Genomic DNA, 23,532 nt, shown 5'->3' with positions numbered 1-23,532 from the left:
TTTGTCCTTGTTGCTGGATTGTTGAGCATTTTTCTTATTTCAAGTTTCTTTTGTTACATTCCACATTACTGCTTTCCTGTTGTAGACATTTGCTGCCATCCTATGTTCTTGATGTTTTTGCCTGCAGTTTTAGATTGATGATTTGCTACAAGAACTCTTTGCAACTCAACTTGGCCTGCTTTTGGATAACCCTCTTCCGCCTTACTTGAAAGACCTTCACCTTTGTTGGACTGATCTAAAGTGCTCCTGACTTCAGACTGTGTCAGGTCTTCCTGTCAGCTTGCTCATAAGAGTCACTTTCTACTAACCCATCTCTCTGTTTCGACCTTTGACAGAATCCTGTTTTTTTTATGAAGAACTTTGGACTTAATAATCTAGTCTGTTCTCTGCACTGGGGTCACACCTTTGTACTCACCATTACAATTTGTGACTTAACTCAATTTTAGAAGCTTTTCAAAACGCGACTGCTTCAAGAAAATGAAACTCTACTGAGCCACTGAAGCTCTTGTGTTTTCCTTTGTGTTTTCTCAAAAACATGAAAACATGACATAGGCCATTATTTTAGGAAGGTGACAATATTTAAAAAAAAATGCTTTTAAACTAAGATTTTTTCAGAAAGTTTGGTGCTACTAAGATTCAAAGTGTTACTGTACTACTGCTAAGTTTATTATTACCCGAGGCCATTAAATATGGCCACTTTGTCCATCCGTCTGTCTGTCTGTGCTCAGCATAAGTCCAGTCCTCTTATGCCAGAGTCTTCAAATTCACAGGAAACATTCTTGGGACACAGACCTTGGATAAGTTCAAAGGTGACAAATTTTGACCTATTGTAAGACATTAAAATGCCACATTCTGTTTGTTTTGGGGTTTTTTTGAGTGGCGGGGGTGACAGCCAGTCAGAGTGGAGCGGCACCACAAGGTCAGTGGCAGGTCTCTGTAAAACCACTTCACTTATGTGCATATATATGCGTTTTTCATATATTCTGTAAAAGCTAGAGAGAAATAAATATTTCTAAAACAGAAAATGCTAGTTTTGGAACCTGATAACACCTCTAAAGTGATTTACAAGACATTTTGTGAACGTTAGAGTGGTAACGTCAAACTGTTTTGTTTGTGTGTAAATACCGTATATATCCTCTCTGTAAAAGCCGCGGAGAAATAAACACACACACACACACACACACACACACATATATATATATATATACACACACACACACAGATATAAAGAAAACAGTGCTCATACGGCCAAGGGTATTTTAGCTTTGCGATATGTTTTTTTTTATGTTTATGTTTTATCTCCCCTAACTAATACAGGAGGATGTAGGTTATGAGATCACCCCTCTCTGTCTGTCTGTCTGACTGACTGACTGACAGCTTGTCTGTCTCTGTCCCCCATCTGCAGCTTTATAGGGCAAGAAAATTGTGAAGAGCTGAGGTTTCTGGAATTTTTCCTTCGAAGAATCTCCCTTCTAACCCCCTCCCATGGTAGTTTTTATTTCAACATCTTGATGAAGGTGTAGAAACTCACCTGGCCTGCAGTCACCTCTTGCACACACATCACATTTTCTCTTTATTCACTGATTGTGCTCAAACAAAATTCGCAATAATAAAACATGCTGCAGGTATTTTGTGCAGAATATTCCTCTACAGACTTTCAGAATAAGGTTCCATAATGTGAAAATCCTTCATGTGATTTGTTGCATAACATTTTCTTTGGGAATGTCCCAGCTGTAGCTTTGCTGAGTGGGTTAGACCGCAGCGCGCGTCTCGGCAGCTGGAAGCGGACTGAAGGATTTGGACAGAAGAGCGAGGTGTGGGGAAAAAAAAACAGAAATCAGCCAACGTGAGCTCACCTGAGGCTGCAGGTCATTGCTCCGTCTCCGGCAGATCGTCCGGTACCGGAGCGACCAGTCCGCGCTGCCTTCAGCAACAGTTTTTTGTTTGTTTTGTTTTTTGTTTTGGTGCAGACACGTTCAGACGTATCCGTCCAAACTGATGCGGTTCTGAACTCGTGATGGAAATCGTGCCACATCTGGAGCGACACGCTGCATTTTTTCGCCATTAGGAACGAAACCAAACGCTTCTTCATTCGTGCGTAAAAACCGTCTCGCCAGCGCAGATTTGTGCGTCTCTCGGGAGCATCGATCGGAGGTTTTTTCCACCTCTGTGAACCTGTTGGACTGATGTAAGTTTGGAGGATATGCGCTCCCCGGACGCGCCTTTGGTGCGCCTTCAGTGGGTTTTTGCGCACCGCTGACGGAGCCGTTTGGACCTTTTCTTTCTGCCAACAGAGTCGGCAAACCATGTTTCTATGCAACACCAGTGCCATAAAGGACTGGAACTCCTTTCTGTCGCAGATCCTTCCCCTGATGAACAAAAGCGCAGCGGGTTCGGTGAGTTTTGACGCACCGGACACGGTGACGGCCGCCACGGTGACCGCGCTGCTGCCCGACGGCGCGGTGAGCGCCAGCAGCTCTCCGCTCAACTCCGACCACACCTCCGGCATGGAACACGTCTTCCAGTACTCAGGTTACTCGGAGAGCGACCTGCTGTTCAGGGACTACCAGACACCGGGCCAGGACCCCATCCCGCTGCCCAAAGCGGTTCTGTACCTGGTGATGGCGGCGCTGGTGATGGTGGCCGTGGCGTACGCGATAGTTGGACACCTGGTCAAAGATGTGCTCAACGACTTTGTGGGTAAGTGTGTGCGTGCGTGTTCTCGTAGTTGTGATGTTATGGGTCACAGTCAGGCTGCGGAGGCAAACAAAAAAAAAAGATTCCACGCAGCGTGACCTTAAATGTTCAGGAACTGGGTCAAGGTTAAATTGAAGATGTAGACACGCTGTGCGCGTGCGTGCGTGTGGATTGATTAATGAATCTTTGTCGTGATGCCAGAACTTTTATGGCGAACAAAGAGTGTCACCATCACTTCAGTCTTTCAGAGTTGCTGTTTTTCTTTGGATTATGTGAACATTAGATTAGGGTGTAGGATTGGGGTTGGAGTAAATTGGGATTAGGATTTAGGAATATTGTATTTTTGTTAAACATTAATCTTATAGGGCTTTAATCTAATCAATGCAGTGTTCCCATAAGTGAGAAAAATACACTGGGAAACTGGGAATGAATGCATATTATTATTATTTTGAATATTTCTTACATGCAGATGTGATTTGAGGAGGTTCAACATGAATGAATGAATGAATGAATGAATGAATGAAAACTGTTTATTTCGAACATTTGATACAACAACAATTACAAGATAGATCAGTAAAGACAACAACAAAAAAGTTCCTACTGTGTACCCAACATGTCCGAAAAGGGGTAGGGTGAAGCATCAGCTTATTTATCCCTACCCCTTCTTCCCCACAACCAGTAATACCCTTTGCCACATATACACATAAATTCCTACACACCTAAACCGATATCAATATATATATATATATATACATATATATACACATACACATACATATACACATCAACATACATACACATATACATATATACACATATATATACACAAACATAAATATACACCTACACATACCTACTTACATACAAAATACTATATATTTACAAGCCGAAGCAAAAAACAAAAACACCCTAACCCTCATTACCCTTCCTCCTCCCTATACCCAGAAAAAACCATATTTTTGTACCGCTGTTTGAACTGGTTCATGCTTGGACATTGCTTGAGCCCCACTCCCAATCTGTTCCACATCCTCACCCCACAGACAGAAATACAGAAACCTTTTAATGTTGTTCGTGCCCACTGATGCTTTAAATTAAATTTCCCCCTCAGACTGTAATCCCCTGATCTGTTAAAAAACATATTTTTAATATTTGCTGGAAGTAAATTGTTTATTGCTTTATACACAATTTGTACTGTTTGAAAATGAACCAAGTCTGTGAATTTTAAGAATTTGGATTGTAAAAATAGTGGATTTGTATGATCTCTATAGCCAGTATTATGAATAATTCTTATAGCTCTTTTCTGCATTACTGATAGTGATTGTGTTGTACCTTTATAAGTATTACCCCATACCTCTGCACAGTACTGTAAATATGGTAAAACCAGTGAGCAGTAAAGAATGCGGAGTGAGTTGTGGTCCAGAATATGTTTCGCTTTGTTTAGAACTGAAATGCTTCTTGACAGTTTACTTTGTATATGTTTTATATGAGTCTTCCAGTTTATCTTATCATCTATTATCACCCCAGAAACTTATTTTCATGTACCCTTTCAATATCTACCCCCTCGACTTGTAACTGAACCTGTATGTCTGTATTACAATAGCCAAATAACATGTATTTTGTTTTACTTAAGTTTAATGATAATTTATTTCTGTCAAACCATATTTTCAATTTTCCCATTTCTATACTGATCCTCCTCAGTAACTCCTGCAAATCCCCCCCTGAACAAAAAATGCTTGTGTCATCTGCAAATAATACTAATTTTAATATTTTGGAAACATTGACAATATCATTTATATAAATTAGAAACAGTTTTGGACCCAATACTGACCCCTGTGGGACGCCACAAGCATTGTCCAAGCATGATGATGTATATTCCCCCAACTTCACAAACTGTTTTCTGTTACTTAAGTAGCTTCTCACCCAGTGCAACACCAACCCCCTAATCCCATACTGTTCAAGTTTATTGATTAATATGTCATGATTAATTGTATCAAAAGCCTTTTTAAGGTCTATAAATATTCCAACTGAATGTAATTTGTGGTCTATGGCGTTTGTAATCTCCTCAACTGATTCTATTAATGCAAGTGATGTTGAACTATGTGCTCTGAATCCATATTGACTATCAGTAAGTAATTTATGTTTATTTATGAATTTGTCTAATCTATTATTGAATAACTTTTCTAATAATTTGGAAAATTGTGGAAGCAAAGAAACAGGTCTATAATTTGTGAAGTGGTGTCTATCCCCAGTCTTATACAGCGGCACAACCTTAGCTATTTTCATTTGATTGGGAAATTTACCGGTTTGAAATGATAAGTTACAGATGTATGTTAATGGTTCTACAATCCATTCAGTGACCTGTTTTACCACCACCATATCAATTTCATTTAAATCGGTAGATGTTTTATATTTACAATTATTCACAATGTCTATAATTTCATTTCCATCCACTGCTGTGAGGAACATTGAACAGGGATTTCTTTCTATGAGATTATTATCCCAATCCTCAGGTTGGGAATCGGGAATTTTTTCTGCCAAGCTTGGTCCAATATTTACAAAAAAATTATTAAAACCGTTGACTACCTCATCCTTATTTTCCTTCTTGACATTATTATCAATGAAATACTGAGGGTAACTCTGTTTTTTATTACCATTTTTGATAATGCTATTTAATATATCCCATATTCCTTTAATATTGTTTTTGTTATTATATAATATGTTACTATAATATTCCTTCCTACATACCCGTATAATATTAGTTAATCTATTTTTGTATTTCTTATATCTATTTTCTGCCTCTTTAGTCTTTAGTTTTATGAATTCTCTATACAGTGTATGTTTCTTATTACATGCATTTCGTAACCCTTTCGTCATCCATGGTCGAGCTTGGATTTTTTGTTTTCTGTAGTCTTGTTTAATTGGACAATTTTTATCATATAATGATGTAAATATTTGTAAAAAAGTTTCATATGCACTATCAACATCACTTTCACTGTATACCTTTTCCCAGTTTTGCTCCTGTAAATCCTTCTTTAGTGTGTTCATGTTTTCCTCTGTCCGCACTCGCCTGTATTTTATTTTCTCCTCTGGCTGATTCCGCAGATGGTTTCTATTATAAACGATGAAAACTGGTAGATGATCACTAATGTCATTGATTAATAATCCACTCACAGTGTTATTCTCAATATCATTGCTGAATATATTATCAATTAAGGTGGCACTATGGGATGTAATTCTGCTTGGCCTGGTGATTTTTGGATATAAACTCATACTGTACATTATACTGATAAATTCATCTGTTATTTTATGCTTATTTGGATTGAGCAGATCAATATTTAAGTCACCACAAATGAACACAGTTTTTTAATTAGTTTTTGAGAACATTTTTCCCATACAGTCAGTGAATGTTTCAATACTAGATCCTGGTGCTCTATATATACAGCTGACTAATACATTTTTGCTTTTTTCTTCACATATTTCAATAGTTATACATTCTAATAAGTTATCAATCACAGTTGTCATATTGTCTACTATTTTATAATCCATGTTCTTATCCACATACACAGCCACTCCTCCTCCACTCTTATTTTTTCTGTTTACACAATTAAATTCATATCCATCCAGTTCAAAATCCATTCCTTTATCTTCATTGATCCATGTTTCTGATATAGCAATTATGTTAAATATTTTTTTAAACTGACTTAAATATTCTTTAATGTTGTTAAAGTTTGCATATAGACTTCTGCTGTTGAAATGGATTATTGATAATTTGTTATCCGTTTTAATGATCCGATTAAACTGTTCATCTGTATAATAGCAACAACTGTCATTGATATTTGAGAAGAAATTATTGTCCGGGTCTATATCGTGCTCCAAGTCCAGTACATTGTGGTCTGTGTATTTAAATGTTCTCAGTTCTACTTTTCCATGATCAGCAATCCTTTGAGTTATATCCTTCTTGTCTCCAGATGTAGATCAATAGGTAGTAGATGAATAGGTTCCTCTGGTCTGTGTCATGGTGTTGTGATGTGTTTGTGTCCTCATACCTTATTGGTCATATTTGTCCAGATCCTCACTTTAAGAAACACTATTGTTCATATTTGTCCAGCTCCTCGATGTTCCTTATTGCCATGACTTTTGCTTGTTCTGGTGATCCGTTCAGTTTGATGAATATTTTACAGTTTGAAGTCCATGTGTGCTGGATTTTTCCCTGTTTCTTCAAGAAGCGTGCTTTCCTGGCGATGTCAGCATTCCGTTTGGTGAGATGTTCATTGATGAATACGTTTGTCCCTTTCAGTTTTCTTCCTTGTTTTAACAGTGCTGTTTTGTGTTTTCTGTTGATGAATCTCATGATGACGGTTCGTTTATCACCGTCATTTCTCCGGGGCAGAGGGTGGCACGCTTCAATGTTATTTAAATCCATTTCTATACCTTTAGATAGGAGGAAATCAGCAACCTGTTTTTCCACAGAGCTGACCTCCTGTTCATTGGGCTCCCCTCCGCTCTCATCTGTTACCGCCCGTGCGTAGGACCGTGGTTTGATATGAAGACCTGTGATGATGACGTCGTTAATTCTGGTGTACTGCTCCAATTCAGCCACTATTTTCCAGCTGCACCAGATGCCGGTCTTTCTCGGCATTCTGGAGCCGTAATGCCTTCACCTCCTCCACCAGATCCATGATTGATTTCAGTTGCTGCTTCACAACAGAAATCTCCTCTGATAAAAAGTCCAGAGATTTTTTAATATCGTCACCTTCCTCCGCTGTCAGAACCTTCTTAGGCCCCATGGTCGGCTTATGAGCAGCTTGTAGATCGCCGATGTTAACAGCCTGCGTTGTTTGTCACCGGGATGGATCTGCACTGTGCTGGTGCCGCGCGGCCTCGGTGTTTCCGCGCTGATGGATCCGCGGTGGCTGCACGAGGCCTCGGGGAAGTGGCACTCGTGACGCGCGGCTCTAATGACGCAGCGCACGGCCTCAGTGAATTCACCACGTTGGGCCTCGGACGTTGTTGCTGTCCAGTCGCTGGGCTAAGTTGCCGGTTGAGGTGGTATTCCCACTGTCCGGGTTGGCAAACACCGGCGTGGCAGATGGCAACTACAAACACCACCTCTGAAAACTCAGGTACAAACTTTTTGCAGCTCGCTCTGACGACACGCAGCTCTGACTGACTGTGACTGACGCAGCTCTGACTGAAAGAACAATCGAACCATCAGTCCTCTATAGACCCCGAGGCCAGTTCTTATCTCCAGATTCCGCAGCTTGATAACCCAGTCACACAGCAGCTCGTGATGGCATTACGAAAATGGTCGCTTTTCATGATGAGGGCACGGGGTGACGTGGCACTGGGGGAGTTATTATGGTTAGGGGAAGGGGGGATTCTAAATAGTTTATAGTTTGGCAGGTCAGCTCCTCATCCAGCTGTCTGCTTTACAGTTATGACATTTACAAGCATATGAAAGTGTCCAAATCAACACTTACAGACCAGAAAACAGCTGTCAGAATCCCTCCAAGCAAACACACTTTGATAAAAGTTTATGGGGATTGTTGTACAGATTCGGATAAAATTCAAACTTTTAATGTATTCAAAACCCCCTAAATATCAAAATTTAAATTTTGACCTGGCAGCATGGCGACTTAGTGGTTAGCACTATCAATCAATCAATCAACTTTTTTCTTATATAGCGCCAAATCACAACAAACAGTTGCCCCAAGGCGCTCCATATTGTAAGGCAAGGCCATACAATAATTATGAAAAACCCCAACGGTCAAAACGACCCCCTATGAGCAAGCACTTGGCAACAGTGGGAAGGAAAAACTCCCTTTTAACAGGAAGAAACCTCCAGCAGAACCAGGCTCAGGGAGGGGCAGTCTTCTGCTGAGACTGGTTGGGGCTGAGGGAAAAAACCAGGAAAAAGACATGCCGTGAAGGGGGGCAGAGATCGATCACTAATGATTAAATGCAGAGTGATGCATACGGAGCAAAAAGAGAAAGAAACAGTGCATCATGGGAACCCCCCCACAATCTACGTCTAAAGCAGCATAACTAAGGGATGGTCCAGGGTCACCCGATCCAGCCCTAACTATAAGCCTTAGCGAAAAGGAAAGTTTTAAGCCTAATCTTAAAAGTAGAGAGGGTATCTGTCTCCCTGATCTGAATTGGGAGCTGGTTCCACAGGAGAGGAGCCTGAAAGCTGAAGGCTCTGCCTCCCATTCTACTCTTACAAACCCTAGGAACTACAAGTAAGCCCGCAGTCTGAGAGCGAAGCGCTCTAATGGGGTAATATGGTACTACGAGGTCCCTAAGATAAGATGGGACCTGATTATTCAAAACCTTATAAGTAAGAAGAAGAATTTTAAATTCTATTCTAGAATTAACAGGAAGCCAATGAAGAGAGGCCAACACGGGTGAGATATGCTCTCTCCTGCTAGTCCCCGTCAGTACTCTAGCTGCAGCATTCTGAACCAACTGAAGGCTTTTTAGGGAACTTTTAGGACAACCTGATAATAATGAATTACAATAGTCCAGCCTAGAGGAAATAAATGCATGAATTCGTTTTTCAGCATCACTCTGAGACAAGACCTTTCTGATTTTAGAGATATTGCGTAAATGCAAAAAGGCAGTCCTACATATTTGTTTAATATGCGCTTTGAATGACATATCCTGATCAAAAATGACTCCAAGATTTCTCACAGTATTACTAGAGATCAGGGAAATGCCATCCAGAGTAACGATCTGGTTAGACACCATGCTTCTAAGATTTGTGGGGCCAAGTACAATAACTTCAGTTTTATCTGAGTTTAAAAGCAGGAAATTAGAGGTCATCCATGTCTTTATGTCTGTAAGACAATCCTGCAGTTTAGCTAATTGGTGTGTATCCTCTGGCTTCATGGATAGATAAAGCTGGGTATCATCTGCGTAACAATGAAAATTTAAGCAATACCGTCTAATAATACTGCCTAAGGGAAGCATGTATAAAGTGAATAAAATTGGTTCTAGCACAGAACCTTGTGGAACTCCATAATTAACTTTAGTCTGTGAAGAAGATTCCCCATTTACATGAACAAACTGTAATCTATTAGACAAATATGATTCAAACCACCGCAGCGCAGTGCCTTTAATACCTATGACATGCTCTAATCTCTGTAATAAAATTTTATGGTCAACAGTATCAAAAGCAGCACTGAGGTCCAACAGAACAAGCACAGAGATAAGTCCACTGTCCGAAGCCATAAGAAGATCATTTGTAACCTTCACTAATGCTGTTTCTGTACTATGATGAATTCTAAAACCTGACTGAAACTCTTCAAATAGACCATTCCTCTGCAGGTGATCAGTTAGCTGTTTTACAACTACCCTCTCAAGAATCTTTGAGAGAAAAGGAAGGTTGGAGATTGGCCTATAATTAGCTAAGATAGCTGGGTCAAGTGATGGCTTTTTAAGTAATGGTTTAATTACTGCCACCTTAAAAGCCTGTGGTACATAACCAACTAACAAAGATAGATTGATCATATTTAAGATTGAAGCATTAAATAATGGTAGGACTTCCTTGAGCAGCCTGGTAGGAATGGGGTCTAATAAACATGTTGATGGTTTGGATGAAGTAACTAACGAAAATAACTCAGACAGAACAATCGGAGAGAAAGAGTCTAACCAAATACCGGCATCATTGAAAGCAGCCAAAGATAACGATACATCTTTGGGATGGTTATGAGTAATTTTTTCTCTAATAGTTAAAATTTTGTTAGCAAAGAAAGTCATGAAGTCATTACTAGTTAAAGTTAATGGAATACTCAGCTCAATAGAGCTCTGACTCTTTGTCAGCCTGGCTACAGTGCTGAAAAGAAACCTGGGGTTGTTCTTATTTTCTTCAATTAGTGATGAGTAGAAAGATGTCCTAGCTTTACGGAGGGCTTTTTTATAGAGCAACAAACTCTTTTTCCAGGCTAAGTGAAGATCTTCTAAATTAATGAGACGCCATTTCCTCTCCAACTTACGGGTTATCTGCTTTAAGCTACGAGTTTGTGAGTTATACCACGGAGTCAGACACTTCTGATTCAAAGCTCTCTTTTTCAGAGGAGCTACAGCATCCAAAGTTGTCTTCAATGAGGATGTAAAACTATTGATGAGATACTCTAACTCCCTTACAGAGTTTAGGTAGCTACTCTGCTCTGTGTTGGTATATGACATTAGAGAACATAAAGAAGGAATCATATCCTTAAACCTAGTTACAGCGCTTTCTGAAAGACTTCTAGTGTAATGAAACTTATTCCCTACTGCTGGGTAGTCCATCAGAGTAAATGTAAATGTTATTAAAAAATGATCAGACAGAAGGGAGTTTTCAGGGAATACTGTTAAGTCTTCTATTTCCATACCATAAGTCAGAACAAGATCTAAGATATGATTAAAGTGGTGGGTGGACTCATTTACTTTTTGAGCAAAGCCAATAGAGTCTAATAATAGATTAAATGCAGTGTTGAGGCTGTCATTCTCAGCATCTGTGTGGATGTTAAAATCGCCCACTATAATTATCTTATCTGAGCTAAGCACTAAGTCAGACAAAAGGTCTGAAAATTCACAGAGAAACTCACAGTAACGACCAGGTGGACGATAGATAATAACAAATAAAACTGGTTTTTGGGACTTCCAATTTGGATGGACAAGACTAAGAGACAAGCTTTCAAATGAATTAAAGCTCTGTCTAGGATTTTGATTAATTAATAAGCTGGAATGGAAGATTGCTGCTAATCCTCCGCCCCGGCCCGTGCTACGAGCATTCTGACAGTTAGTGTGACTCGGGGGTGTTGACTCATTTAAACAAACATATTCATCCTGCTGTAACCAGGTTTCTGTAAGGCAGAATAAATCAATACGTTGATCAATTATTATATCATTTACCAACAAGGGACTTAGAAGAGAGAGACCTAATGTTTAATAGACCACATTTAACTGTTTTAGTCTGTGGTGCAATTGAAGGTGCTATATTATTTTTTCTTTTTGAATTTTTATGCTTAAATAGATTTTTGCTGGTTATTGGTGGTCTGGGAGCAGGCACAGTCTCTACGGGGATGGGGTAATGAGGGGATGGCAGGGGGAGAGAAGCTGCAGAGAGGTGTGTAAGACTACAACTCTGCTTCCTGGTCCCAACCCTGGACAGTCACAGTTTGGAGGATCCAAGAAAATTGGCCAGATTTCTAGAAATGAGAGCTGCTCCATCCAAAGTGGGATTGATGCCGTCTCTCCTAACAAGACCAGGTTTTCCCCAGAAGCTTTGCCAATTATCTATGAAGCCCACCTCATTTTTTGGACACCACTCAGACAGCCAGCAATTCAAGGAGAACATGCGGCTAAACATGTCACTCCCGGTCTGATTGGGGAGGGGCCCAGAGAAAACAACAGAGTCCGACATTGTTTTTGCAAAGTTACACACCGATTTAATATTAATTTTAGTGACCTCCGATTGGCGTAACCGAGTGTCATTACTGCCGACGTGAATTACAATCTTACCAAATTTACGCTTAGCCTTAGCCAGCAATTTCAAATGTCCTTCGATGTCGCCTGCTCTGGCCCCCGGAAGACAATTGACAATGGTTGCTGGTGTCGCTAACTTCACATTTCTCAAAACAGAGTCGCCAATAACCAGAGTTTGATCCTCGGCGAGTGTATCGTCGAGTGGGGAAAAACGGTTAGAGATGTGAACGGGTTGACGGTGTACACGGGGCTTCTGTTTAGGGCTACGCTTCCTCCTCACAGTCACCCAGTCAGCCTGCTTTCCCGACTGCCCGGGATCTGCCAGGGGGGAACTAACGGCGGCTAAGCTACCTTGGTCCGCACCGACTACAGGGGCCTGGCTAGCTGTAGAATTTTCCACGGTGCGGAGCCGAGTCTCCAATTCGCCCAGCCTGGCCTCCAAAGCTACGAATAAGCTGCACTTATTACAAGTACCGTTACTGCTAAAGGAGGCCGAGGAATAACTAAACATTTCACACCCAGAGCAGAAAAGTACGGGAGAGACAGGAGAAGCCGCCATGCTAAATCGGCTAAGAGCTAGTAGCTACGCAACCTAGCGGATTCCTAAAAACACACAAAGTGAATAATGTGTAAATAATTTAGAGGTGATTCAGCAGAAGGAGTGCCTTAATTAAGGCACCAAACAGGCCATGAAGCAGCACAGGTAACGCACAACAACAGCGAACGCACGACAACGGTGCTAAAATAAAATAAAAATCGACTAAACACGCTGTGGAGCAGCACAGGTAACGCACGACAACAGTGCTAAAAAAATTAAAAACGAAAGCGTTAGCAAGCTAGTTAGCTTGCCAACGCTGATGAAAGTTAGGTGATAAAAGTGCTCCGTCGCGATGTTTCGACCGTTAGAGGTCTTCCTTAGGCGTTGGAGCACAGTAAAAAAGTAAAAAAAAGTAAAAAGGTAAAAAAGTAAAAAAGTCTTGAAAAAGACTGTTAGTTCAAAGTCCAAAGCATCAGGTAGCAGTCTCTGTGTAAACAGTCCCAGCAGAGAGCCAAAATTCTGATGCAACGTCTTCCCACGGATCACCCCAATAGAGCGCTTCGCTCTCAGACTGCAGGCTTACTTGTAGTTCCTAGGGTTTGTAAGAGTAGAACGGGAGGTAGAGCCTTCAGCTTTCAGGCTCCTCTCCTGTGGAACCAGCTCCCAATTCAGATCAGGGAGACAGACACCCTCTCTACTTTTAAGATTAGGCTTAAAACTTTCCTTTTTGCTAAAGCTTATAGTTAGGGCTGGATCAGGTGACCCTGAACCATCCCTTAGTTATGCTGCTATAGACGTAGACTGCTGGGGGGTTCCCATGATGCACTGTTTCTTTCTCTTTTTGCTCTGTATGCACCACTCTGCATTTAATCATTAGTGATCGATCTCTGCTCCCCTCCACAGCATGTCTTTTTCCTGGTTCTCTCCCTCAGCCCCAACCAGTCCCAGCAGAAGACTGCCCCTCCCTGAGCCTGGTTCTGCTGGAGATTTCTTCCTGTTAAAAGGGAGTTTTTCCTTCCCACTGTAGCCAAGTGCTTGCTCACAGGGGGTTGTTTTGACCGTTGGGGTTTTACATAATTATTGTATGGCCTTGCCTTACAATATAAAGCGCCTTGGGGCAACTGTTTGTTGTGATTTGGCGCTATATAAAAAAATTGATTGATTGATTGATTGACTGTTGCCTCACAGCAAGAAGGTCATGGGATCCATTCCCACCTGTGCCCTATTTTTCATGTTGTCCCAGTGTTTGTGTGGGTTCCCTCCGGGTGCTCCGGCTTCCTCCCACATCCAAAGACACACAGGTTTGGTCTGTATATGTGAATGTGTTTGTTTGTCTGTATGTGACCCTGTGACAGACTGGTGTCCTGTCCAGGGTGAACCCCACCTCACACCCTGTGACTGCTGGGATAGGTTCCAGTCCCTCAGTGACCCTTAGTTGGAGTGAGTATGGAATATACTTTGGCATTTGATCAGACAGGAGAAACCGCTCTACCCTCTGCAAGCAAAGGAGAACTGGTCACAGAAAAGGAGAAGAAAGAAAGGAAGACAGAGAGAGAGAGAAATAATCATTTATTTTGATCCCATACTAATGCGCTGGCAATATCACTCAAGTCATCCAGAGACATACAGTTTTAACTTATGGTTAAAATTTTAACCAAACTAATTTCGAACAAGTTATTTAAATTAACGTCATGTCTGAAGTTTTATAAAGTGAAAATATCAGATATATGTTTTAGTTTTAAAGTAATGCACTAATTTTGAAGGTTTTAGTGTGGACATGCTGTCTCCAGGTGCATATATTGTGCCTAAAACTCCAGTGAATATATTCTCTGGGTTTATAGACATTGTTATTGTGTTTGTTTTATGTAAAAATGCCAGAAGAAGCCCAGGTTGCTTCTCCATTATTTTCAATTGGAATCATTACAATCGATTCCTGTTTACTCTTTAGAGTCCTGCTTATGGCAAACACTGTCTGTTGTCTTTGTTCCAGAGTAATATATATATAAGGTGTCTGAAATTCAGTTTGTGTTTATTAAATTCCACACAGCTTAAATGTAGCAGACACTGATTATTTGGAATTTTGTTTTGGCAAGTTTTCACGGTCTCGACTGCCATCTACTGGTCAGTAGTGTTCATGGCAGTATGAGCGTCTGGGCACCAGTAGATGGCAGTGTTCTATTGATTTTGACCCTGGTTCTGAATCTTCTGATTATATTATGGACTGTAGATGATGGAATCCCTACATTCCTTGCAATTGAACGTTGAGAAACATTCTTCTTAAACTGTTGGACTATTTTTTTTTCATGCAGTTATTCACAAAGTGGTGATCCTCACCCCATCTTTGCTCGTGAAGAGTTGAGACTTTTGGGGATGCTCCTTTTATACCCACTCATGACACTCACAATTAGTGTCCTCAGTTCCCAAATGCTTATTGAGTGTTGTTAGAAGGAAAGGTGATGTAACACAGTGGTAAACATACCACTGTCCCAGCTTTTTTGAAACATGTTGCAGGCATCCATTTCAAAATGAGCAAATATTTGCACAAAACAATAAAGTTTATCAGTTTGAACATTAAATATCTTGTCTTTGTGGTGTATTCATTTGAATATAGGTTGAAGAGGATTTGCAAATCATTGTATTCTGTTTTTATTTACATTTTACTCAATGTCCCAACTTCAGTGGAATTAGGGTTGTACCTCTCAATATCTGTCCAAGTAAGATTCCTACCAGGTTTGAAGGAAATCTGTCCAGCTGCTATTCAGTCAAAACATAACATTTTATCTTTAGAATCCACAATTGCTTTAAATCAAAACCTTTAATGGTATTTTAACAATTGTAAAGAATTTGGGCAATAATGGAAGGTTTTAACAAAAATGTGGAGATCTCAGATTATAACAATAATCTCAATGAGTTTATACAGAATTCTGTACACCCCCCCCCCCCCCCCCCCAAAAAAATAAAAAAATTAAATGTCAATTGATGACCAAATATCCAATATTTTATGATTAGATTTGCAGGATTGCTGTCTGCATTGTAAAACTTTTTTTTTTGTCACAACTAGTCAGCCTGGATCCAGAACCTGTTGAGCAGATCAACCTGATATCTCACTGCTTCATGTTATAAAGTGGATATTCGGTCAAGTCAGCACTCTACAAAGACATGTGAACTAAAAATAGAGCGATTGTTTCATTCATTATGTATCATTCAGTGGAAGCTCTTCAAAAATAGAGAAACTCCACTCGTGCTCGACGTCCCTCACACATCTGACGGCAGTTCGTAAGGACGTCTAAATGTCAAGGTCACTGTGTGATGTCAGATCAAAACTGAACCGCGGAATCAATGGATTTAACAAAACGCTGTGTGTCGGCCCTTTCCATTTCACAGCACACTCTGGGTCCTTTATTTGTTTGTACATTCAGTCGTCAGTATAGTGGAGAACGGGATGTTCGAAATCATTGTTTATTCTACCGGTGCACGGTGTCACCTTCTCCTTCACAGCTGGACTTCTCAAGTATTCATTTCCAGGCATACTTTTAATTGACTGGGTTACAATAATGAAAAATGGATCATAAGGAGAGGAAAACTGTCAAATATTTCCGCCATTGTCCTGTGTTTGTATTATGGGCTCCCCTGGATAAAATGTGTGGCCAGTGTTCAAAGTGGCGTTGATTCTTTTCAGGGTATCGACCCTCTTGGCCCCTTTTCTGCAATGTGTGCATGTTCTACATCTGATTGCTGTCTTTATGCACAGTTTGTGTGGACGTGGCTCCAACATGCCTTTTTCCTGCCTGCAGGTGGAGGCAGTTCTGTTGTTACTGAAGGTGCCCGTGGTGAAGCCAGTGAACCAGGTAAGTCTAAAAAAAAAAAACTCATGTGGCTCAAACTCTGAAGCACTCAGCTTTACCACAGTAACATTCCCACATCTTCTTATTCCATCTTTGTTCCTTCCTCACCTTTATTCCTGACGTGCCAGCCCTCACCCTCACACTAACAGGCTGGGCATGAATGTGGACAGTGTGGGTGGACTTACATCTTCTCAGATTCACAGATTCTCCTCCTTCTACTGGATATTATAAAACTGCTGAGTGGATCCTTGTCATTTGATTGGTGGGTTGTATGTCACGTGACATGGACTATTCATCCCATTCACTGCTGTGTTTCATTGACCGTGGAATAGTTTGTTTTTAGCATGCCATTTTGGGTGCTATATGAAATGTGCTAGTACACGCCCCGACCACCGCGCGCTCACACTACTGGGGGGCGGCGTAGCTAAACATGGTGGAGTTTGTTTTCCTGGCAGACGACAATTTGAAGGAGCCAGTTGACGCTGCTGATACTTCTAACACAAAAAAACTATTACACTACGCTGTAAGCCGTCTGGAAGCATGAAGAGCTGTTAGGATGAAAAGCTGGACAAAGTTCTGATGTGATTTTTTTTTTTCCTCGACTGAAAAACTACACAGAGTCTTTTTTGGGGGGGGGGGGGGGGGGTACACAAAGTCAGTACACAGCATCATGGACTACATCATCGCAATTTTGGACTCCAATTTAAAGCTGGTGTTGGACTGTTAAGCACCGATGAGGAACACCAAAATCCAAAATATAAGTCCCTTTTCTGTTGTTTAGAAATTAATAAAATATCAAATGACAAAGATCTATTTTAGTCTTTATATAAAGCAAATAATGAATGTTTTTCTATTCTTTCAATGAAACAAATATTTAATTTGGTGAAAACTGAAATGTTCCATCTTTCACTTCATTAAATATTCGTATCACTGAACTCATAAACATTCGTTATTTATATATTAATGTCTGTTTATGACGAGACCAGCAGCTACCCAGGCGATGCCAGGGTGTTGATTTCGGAAGCATCTGTGGTTACTTCACCTTTGATATAGCAATAAACCAGTCACAGGCAGACATAACCACAAACATACCCACATAGGGGGTTTTGTGTGTATGTGTGTGTGTGTGTGTGGGGGGGGGCTGATATTTATATTTTTGACTGGGAGACATTGTAGATATGGACGTGGGAGGGCGGGGCGCTCCTACGGTTGCTTCCTACCTCGTCCTTTCTGTGTGGAATTTGCATGTTCTCTTGTGGGGGTTTGTGTGGGTTCCATCCGGGTTCTCCGGCTTCCACTTCCAAAGACATGCAGGTTATAGGTGGATTGGTGAGTCTAAATTGACCGTAGGTGCGACTGTGTTTGTCTGTCTATGTGTGGCCCTGTGATTGACTGGCATCCTGTCCAGGGTGAACCCTGACTCATGACAGATGACCTTGATGTTCACCCAAATGATTGCACACCTAATTCTGTGCTGTATTTGGGTCAAATCGAGCTGAAACTCAAATTCCTTGACCTTTGCTATCATAAATGTTTTAACAGCTGTTTGTGTTGGGGTGTTAGTCCCGGTTTGAGTTTTGTCTGTATGTTACGTCTTCGTCTTCTGTTGGGCTGTTGTTCTGTATATTTGGGCATGTCTGTCCTCCGTGTGCACGTCCTCCTGTCTCCAGTCTGTGGGTGGTTGTGTGTCCTCTGTCAGCTGTGTGGATGGGTGCGTGTGTGTCTGCCTCCCTGCCTTGTGACTCCTGTGTGTATGGGTGTGTCCTTCCCATCAGCTGTGTGGATGTGTCTGTGCTCCTGTCTCCCTGGTTCCTGCGCGCATGTATGTGTGCTCCAAGTCCAAACTGTGTGCGTGTGTGTTCTGTGTCTCATCCTTTTCTGGAGTATGTGTGTGTGTCCTTCATACAACCCTTTGTGTGCACCTTCTGTTGTTGCTGTCTGCGTGTGTGTGTGTGTACCTGCGGTTGCCCCGTCCCCTGCTTGTGTGTGCGTCTTGCATATCACCTCTTTCAGTCTCTGTCTGTCTGATGTTATTGTTCCTTTATGATTCGAGATTTTGACTGTATCTTGGTTTTGTCTTGATACTTTTGTATTGTTGATTTCTTTGATGTTTTGTTCTTTGTGTCTTATTTATTCACCTCCGGGGTTGTCTTTTATTTCTGTCTGTTATTTTTCTGTGTCCGTGGTTTTGGTTATTGGTATTATTTTTCCTACTCACTCCTGGTTGTCGGATTTAGTTTATTCTCTGAGTTTTGTCTGTTTGATTATTTTCTCCGTGTATTCTGTTCGTGTGTGTTGATTGTTCTGGTCTCTGATTGTTTGCACACCTGATATTCTTCAGTTCAGTCTTTTTAGTCTCTCCTTGTTTACTGTTTGGTTGTGGGTCGATGGTTACTGTTTAGATTTCTGTTTGTCGTGTGAGACAGTGTTCTTTGCCCTCATGTCCTCTGTGTATTCGTGTCTGTAAGTACCTGGTGTTATTAAGTGCATTATTTCTTGTCAGCTCTTTTGGTTTTCCCCTCACGTTTGCACCTGCTGTTTTCCCTCAGTCATGAGTTTTGTTGGACTCTGTATATTTGTTGGAACCCCCTCTGCACCTGTTTATGCTGTTTGCTCACCATTTGATAATTAAAGCCTTTTTGTGGATTTTGTGTTTTATGGCTGGGGTGCCTGGCTGCATTTTGTTTCTGTCTTCTGTTCTCTGTCTTTTGTTTTTCCTTCCGGGTGGCATGCGTTCAGGACTGAGTGGATGTGTGGCTGAGTTATTAGGACCTCACCCTGATCACCTGAAGCTTGTCATGTGCAGCTCGTCAGGACTCACAGCTGTGGTGCATCTTTATGGATTGGGGCATGGTTGCATTTAAGTCTGGAGTACACACTGTGTATTTGCCAGAGACTCGAACTTGTGACCAGACGGGTGAGATCGTCGTCTAGAGAGCCATCTCATCATCATGGATGCAGAGACTGTACCAGGTTTGATGCCATGGTCTGTGAAAGAGGAGGGGGTGAGGTCTCACGCTTGTCAGCACACTTCCTGAGGTACTTTAGGTTTTGTGACTAACATGAGTACAGTCAGTAGATGTGGTGTCCCTCACACCTTATTATATTGAGCTGTTATGTTAGTCGTTTAATCAGCTTCCACTGCAGTGGAGAATTGAACTGGGTGTTCCATGCCTGCAAGGTGGGAAGCTGATTGGTGATTAAGCCAGGAAGTGTTTGCTGTTTATGTACACCTTTGAGTGGTCTCTCTGTGTGTGGAGTGGTGGACTCACATGATGGTTTCTTCTTTCACAGACTCGGTTGGTCGCGGCCACCTGGGGGGTGTCGGCGGGGTCCTTGGGTCCGAACTGTTCTGGCTCCGGACCGTTTGTGCTGCTGGGAGCACACCGTCTTTCCACCTCGCCAGACCGCACACTTATTTGTTCTGCACATCACTGTTATGTTTATTAAATTCTGTTATCCTTTGTACCGTGCTCTGCTTATTTTATACTGGGTCCTTCAAACGCTGGTCGGTCCTCCGCCTGCGTCCGACACATAACATTTTGCACACTCAACTCTTAGTGTCCTGGCTGACGTGCATACTTGGGGTCCAATATACACTCAGTCCTTGCGGACCATAACAGTACCATGTTCAACCTTAGCGACAGATCAAGTTTTGTAGAAATCAGGGAAAGGTTATGAGATAAAGACTCCTGCAAACAAACAGGTAGGTAGGTACCCCAATGATTGACGTAGGTCAGTTTGATCTTAACGTTTGGAGTGAAAAATGTGTGTGTATATACGTATATATATATATATATATATATATATATATATATGACCCCAGTGACCTTGACAAATGTCAAGGTCACTGTCAAAGCGGTTTCCTTAAGTGCAATTCTAGGGTTAACCTGCATGCAAACAGCAAGTTTGGTGGGAATCTACCTCAGCAGCTCTGAGGAGGAGTAGTGGAACAAACAAACAAACATTTTTTTAAATGACCATGTAACGTGGTCATTTTCAGCATCATAACCCGCGCGGCCACAGTCGCTGAAACAGTCTGATTGATGTGACTGATGTGGATCTGTTGGACGGGAACATCCTGTTTAATATCAGAGTTACCCTGACTCTTCACAGTAACTTCCACTGAAACAAACTCCTTTTTCTTTTTTCTTTTTTGCTCACACGGTCACAGAATGTGCCGCTGGACAGCGCCTGGTCCAGTCTGAGGAATTCTGCTCCATCTATTCATCACACTCACAGCTGTCAGTCAGAAACAATGATTGATGTGTTCTAGTTCCAGAAAACTCCAGTGCACAGTGAGGCGTTGGTGTGTGGCGGACAACTCCTCCAGAAACAATTTTATGGTGCTTTGCCTCTAATGGAATTATGGGGGCTGAACCCATCATCACTCCAGTCAGATGGAGTTTGTTCGGGTCATATTTTAAATACTGACGCTGCTTGTCACTGACCTGTGCACATGTGTTTTTGCATGTACGTGGTCATGCTTTTTGCCTCTGTTTGTTATAAAACTCTCTAAAGTCAACCCTTGGATAAGTACAGAGAATTCAGTGGTGGATCTGGGGGTTGGGGGGGCATTACAACCCTTCATCTCCCTCCTCAAACACCATCACCGCCACCTTGAGTCGCTGACTGAAGGTTTGATGAAATATGGGGGAACTCTTGCATAAACATAGGCTGGTTGATGAAGGCTGCTGGGTAATTCTACGGTAACAGATTTACAGTCAGAACAACTTTTTTACGGTAAACTAAGATATGGACAGATGTTGTTGTCATTAGATTTCCAGTGTTTAAAATAATAATAAAAAATGCATTAAAACAGTGGGTACCATCAATATTTCACTTCCCAGATTCACTTAGAATGCAGGGAAAAGGATCCTAGTTTGTAAAAAAAATTTCGGGGGGGGGGGGGGGGGGAGCAAGCCCCAGGAACCCCAGTCACACTTTTAATATTTTTTTGGAAATAAAATAAGCTGACAAACAAGCTCATTTCAAGCTACATATACTGTAAATTACAGAACACCTCCTCCTAATGTTCATCATATGCTTGCGATGATGAGATTATTCCCTGCAACAAGGCCAGACGTGTCCAGCAGGTGGCAGATAAGCTACGTCTTAGCTACACTTGCACCTAAATTTCATCTCACATCCATCAGCCATCCAGCAGGTGGCAGTGTTCAGCAGGTGGCAGGTCACTGGGACGTTACTTCAACAAGAAGATCTTGTTTTTTTATGTCTGGTGGATCAACGTTAGCCAATGCCTAATCATGTTATTGTCATTACATGCCGATTGCATGCCTTAATTGTATGTTCTGTTCCCTTTTAACAGTTGGTATCACAGAATTAACTAAATATGACATATGATTTCTCAGTTTGTCTTTAATGAATCATTCTTACTGCTATAATATCGAGCATCTGTTTTCTTCCTCAGACTGGCCGTTGGGCTCTCGGAGGGTTTCCAGCTGCAACAAAAACAAGATACATTGCATCACCGGGATGGCGAGCAAGCAGCGTGAGCGCCCCCACTTGGTGGAGATGAGATCCATCAATCGGCCAGAGGAGGTGGCGGTTATCGTGGATGAGACTTTAGACCAGCGACCTCCAGAGGCTCCTTCTGGAACTTAACTGTTTCAAGAAGCACATGATCTCGTATAAGTGGATTTATCAGTGTGTGAGGAATCCCCCGTCCACTGCAGGGTGACACCTGTGGAGTGTTCTGCCACGAAAAGCAACAACTGTGGAAAGATGGCGTGATGGAAGATGAGGCGAGGAACACTGCAGCTTTCTGGACAAACGTCCAAAGTGTTCATCATTGTGCACACATCACAACATCAAATAGCTGCTTATCGTGACATCACTGCTCACAGTGGTGACAACTGCTGATAAACAGAGCAACAACGAAGATCTATTTTGTGTGAAGACACAAGACACAAACATTCCCTGAAACTATCTGTTTGCACAGAAAGGCACAAAAACCTGATTTTTGTAATCATCAAAGGCTATAAATAAATAAGAATTACACACACACACACACACACACACACACATATATATACATATATATATATATATATATATATATATACACACACACACACAATACAGTACTGTGCAGATGTTTTAGGCACATTTAATGCATCATAAAATCATGAAAATGATGAAAACCTGATAAATATTCATAAATAAATTAATTGTGTAATGATAATGAAAACTGGATTTAATTTACGTGTGATTTTTTTATTTTTTATTTTTTTTTGGTATATAAGTCGCAGGACCTCAAAATTATTTTAAGAAAAACACAACTAAAAGCTTGAGTAATTGTGTTTAACAATCATTTTAATATTGTATGATCATTGTTATTGTGTTTGTGTGCTACTGGCCAGTACACTTACACAGAAATATTATTATTATTATTATGGAATAAAAACATAGCTCAAATATTCACTTTTGTTGGTGTGACAGAGGAAGATACAGAGGACAGGGTGAGATGGAAATGATTGATCTGCTGTGGCGACCCCTAACGGGAACAGCCGAAAGACAAAGAAGAAGTTGGAACTGATTTTGTGTTGAAATGCCAATAAAAAGGGGCATCAAAAGCTACTTTTATTATAACTCTGGGATGCCTAAAACTGTGCACAGTACTGTGTGTCGCCACAGCAAATCCAAGGTGGATCTGCATGTTGAATTGGCACAGGTTTTACGCCGGATGACCTTCCTGACGCAGCTCCACATTACATGGAGATGCATATGAGGTCTGTCAGAAAAGTATCGGACCTTTTTATCTTTTTCAAAAACCATATGGATTTAAATCAAGTGTGACTGCATCAGCCAAGCTTGAACCTTCGTGCGCATGCGTGAGTTTTTTCACGCCTGTTGGTTGGGTCATTCGCCTGTGAGCAGGCTTTGTGTGAGCAGTGGTCCACCCCTCTCGTCGAATTTTTATTGCGAATAAATGAACAATTTGGAGCTTTGCTGCATCAA

General features: G+C 41.3%; 1 protein-coding gene across 1 annotated transcript; it reads left to right on the top strand.

Moving 5' to 3' along the window:
• Positions 1–2,237: 2,237 nt before the first annotated feature.
• Positions 2,238–22,418, top strand: LOC117519463. Its single transcript, XM_034180805.1, has 3 exons — positions 2,238–2,700; positions 16,501–16,554; positions 21,983–22,418. Exons 1-3 carry the CDS (start codon positions 2,307–2,309, stop codon positions 22,174–22,176), a joined length of 642 nt encoding a protein of 213 aa, XP_034036696.1. The 5' UTR covers positions 2,238–2,306; the 3' UTR covers positions 22,177–22,418.
• Positions 22,419–23,532: the final 1,114 nt, after the last annotated feature.

This window comes from Thalassophryne amazonica, chromosome 10 (genome assembly GCF_902500255.1).
Source record: "Thalassophryne amazonica chromosome 10, fThaAma1.1, whole genome shotgun sequence".
In the NCBI taxonomy this organism is placed as follows: Eukaryota; Metazoa; Chordata; class Actinopteri; order Batrachoidiformes; family Batrachoididae; genus Thalassophryne; species Thalassophryne amazonica.
This window is presented reverse-complemented; position numbering and strand designations above follow the sequence as displayed.

Excerpts from the sequence above, each read along its gene's own strand:
- LOC117519463 (XM_034180805.1), top strand. The coding sequence starts at position 2,307 with ATGTTTCTATGCAACACCAGTGCCATAAAGGACTGGAACTCCTTTCTG. Across the intron at positions 2,701-16,500 it reads TGTGCTCAACGACTTTGTGG|GTGGAGGCAGTTCTGTTGTT; the intron begins GTAAGTGTGTGC and ends TCCTGCCTGCAG. Across the intron at positions 16,555-21,982 it reads TGGTGAAGCCAGTGAACCAG|ACTGGCCGTTGGGCTCTCGG; the intron begins GTAAGTCTAAAA and ends TTTCTTCCTCAG.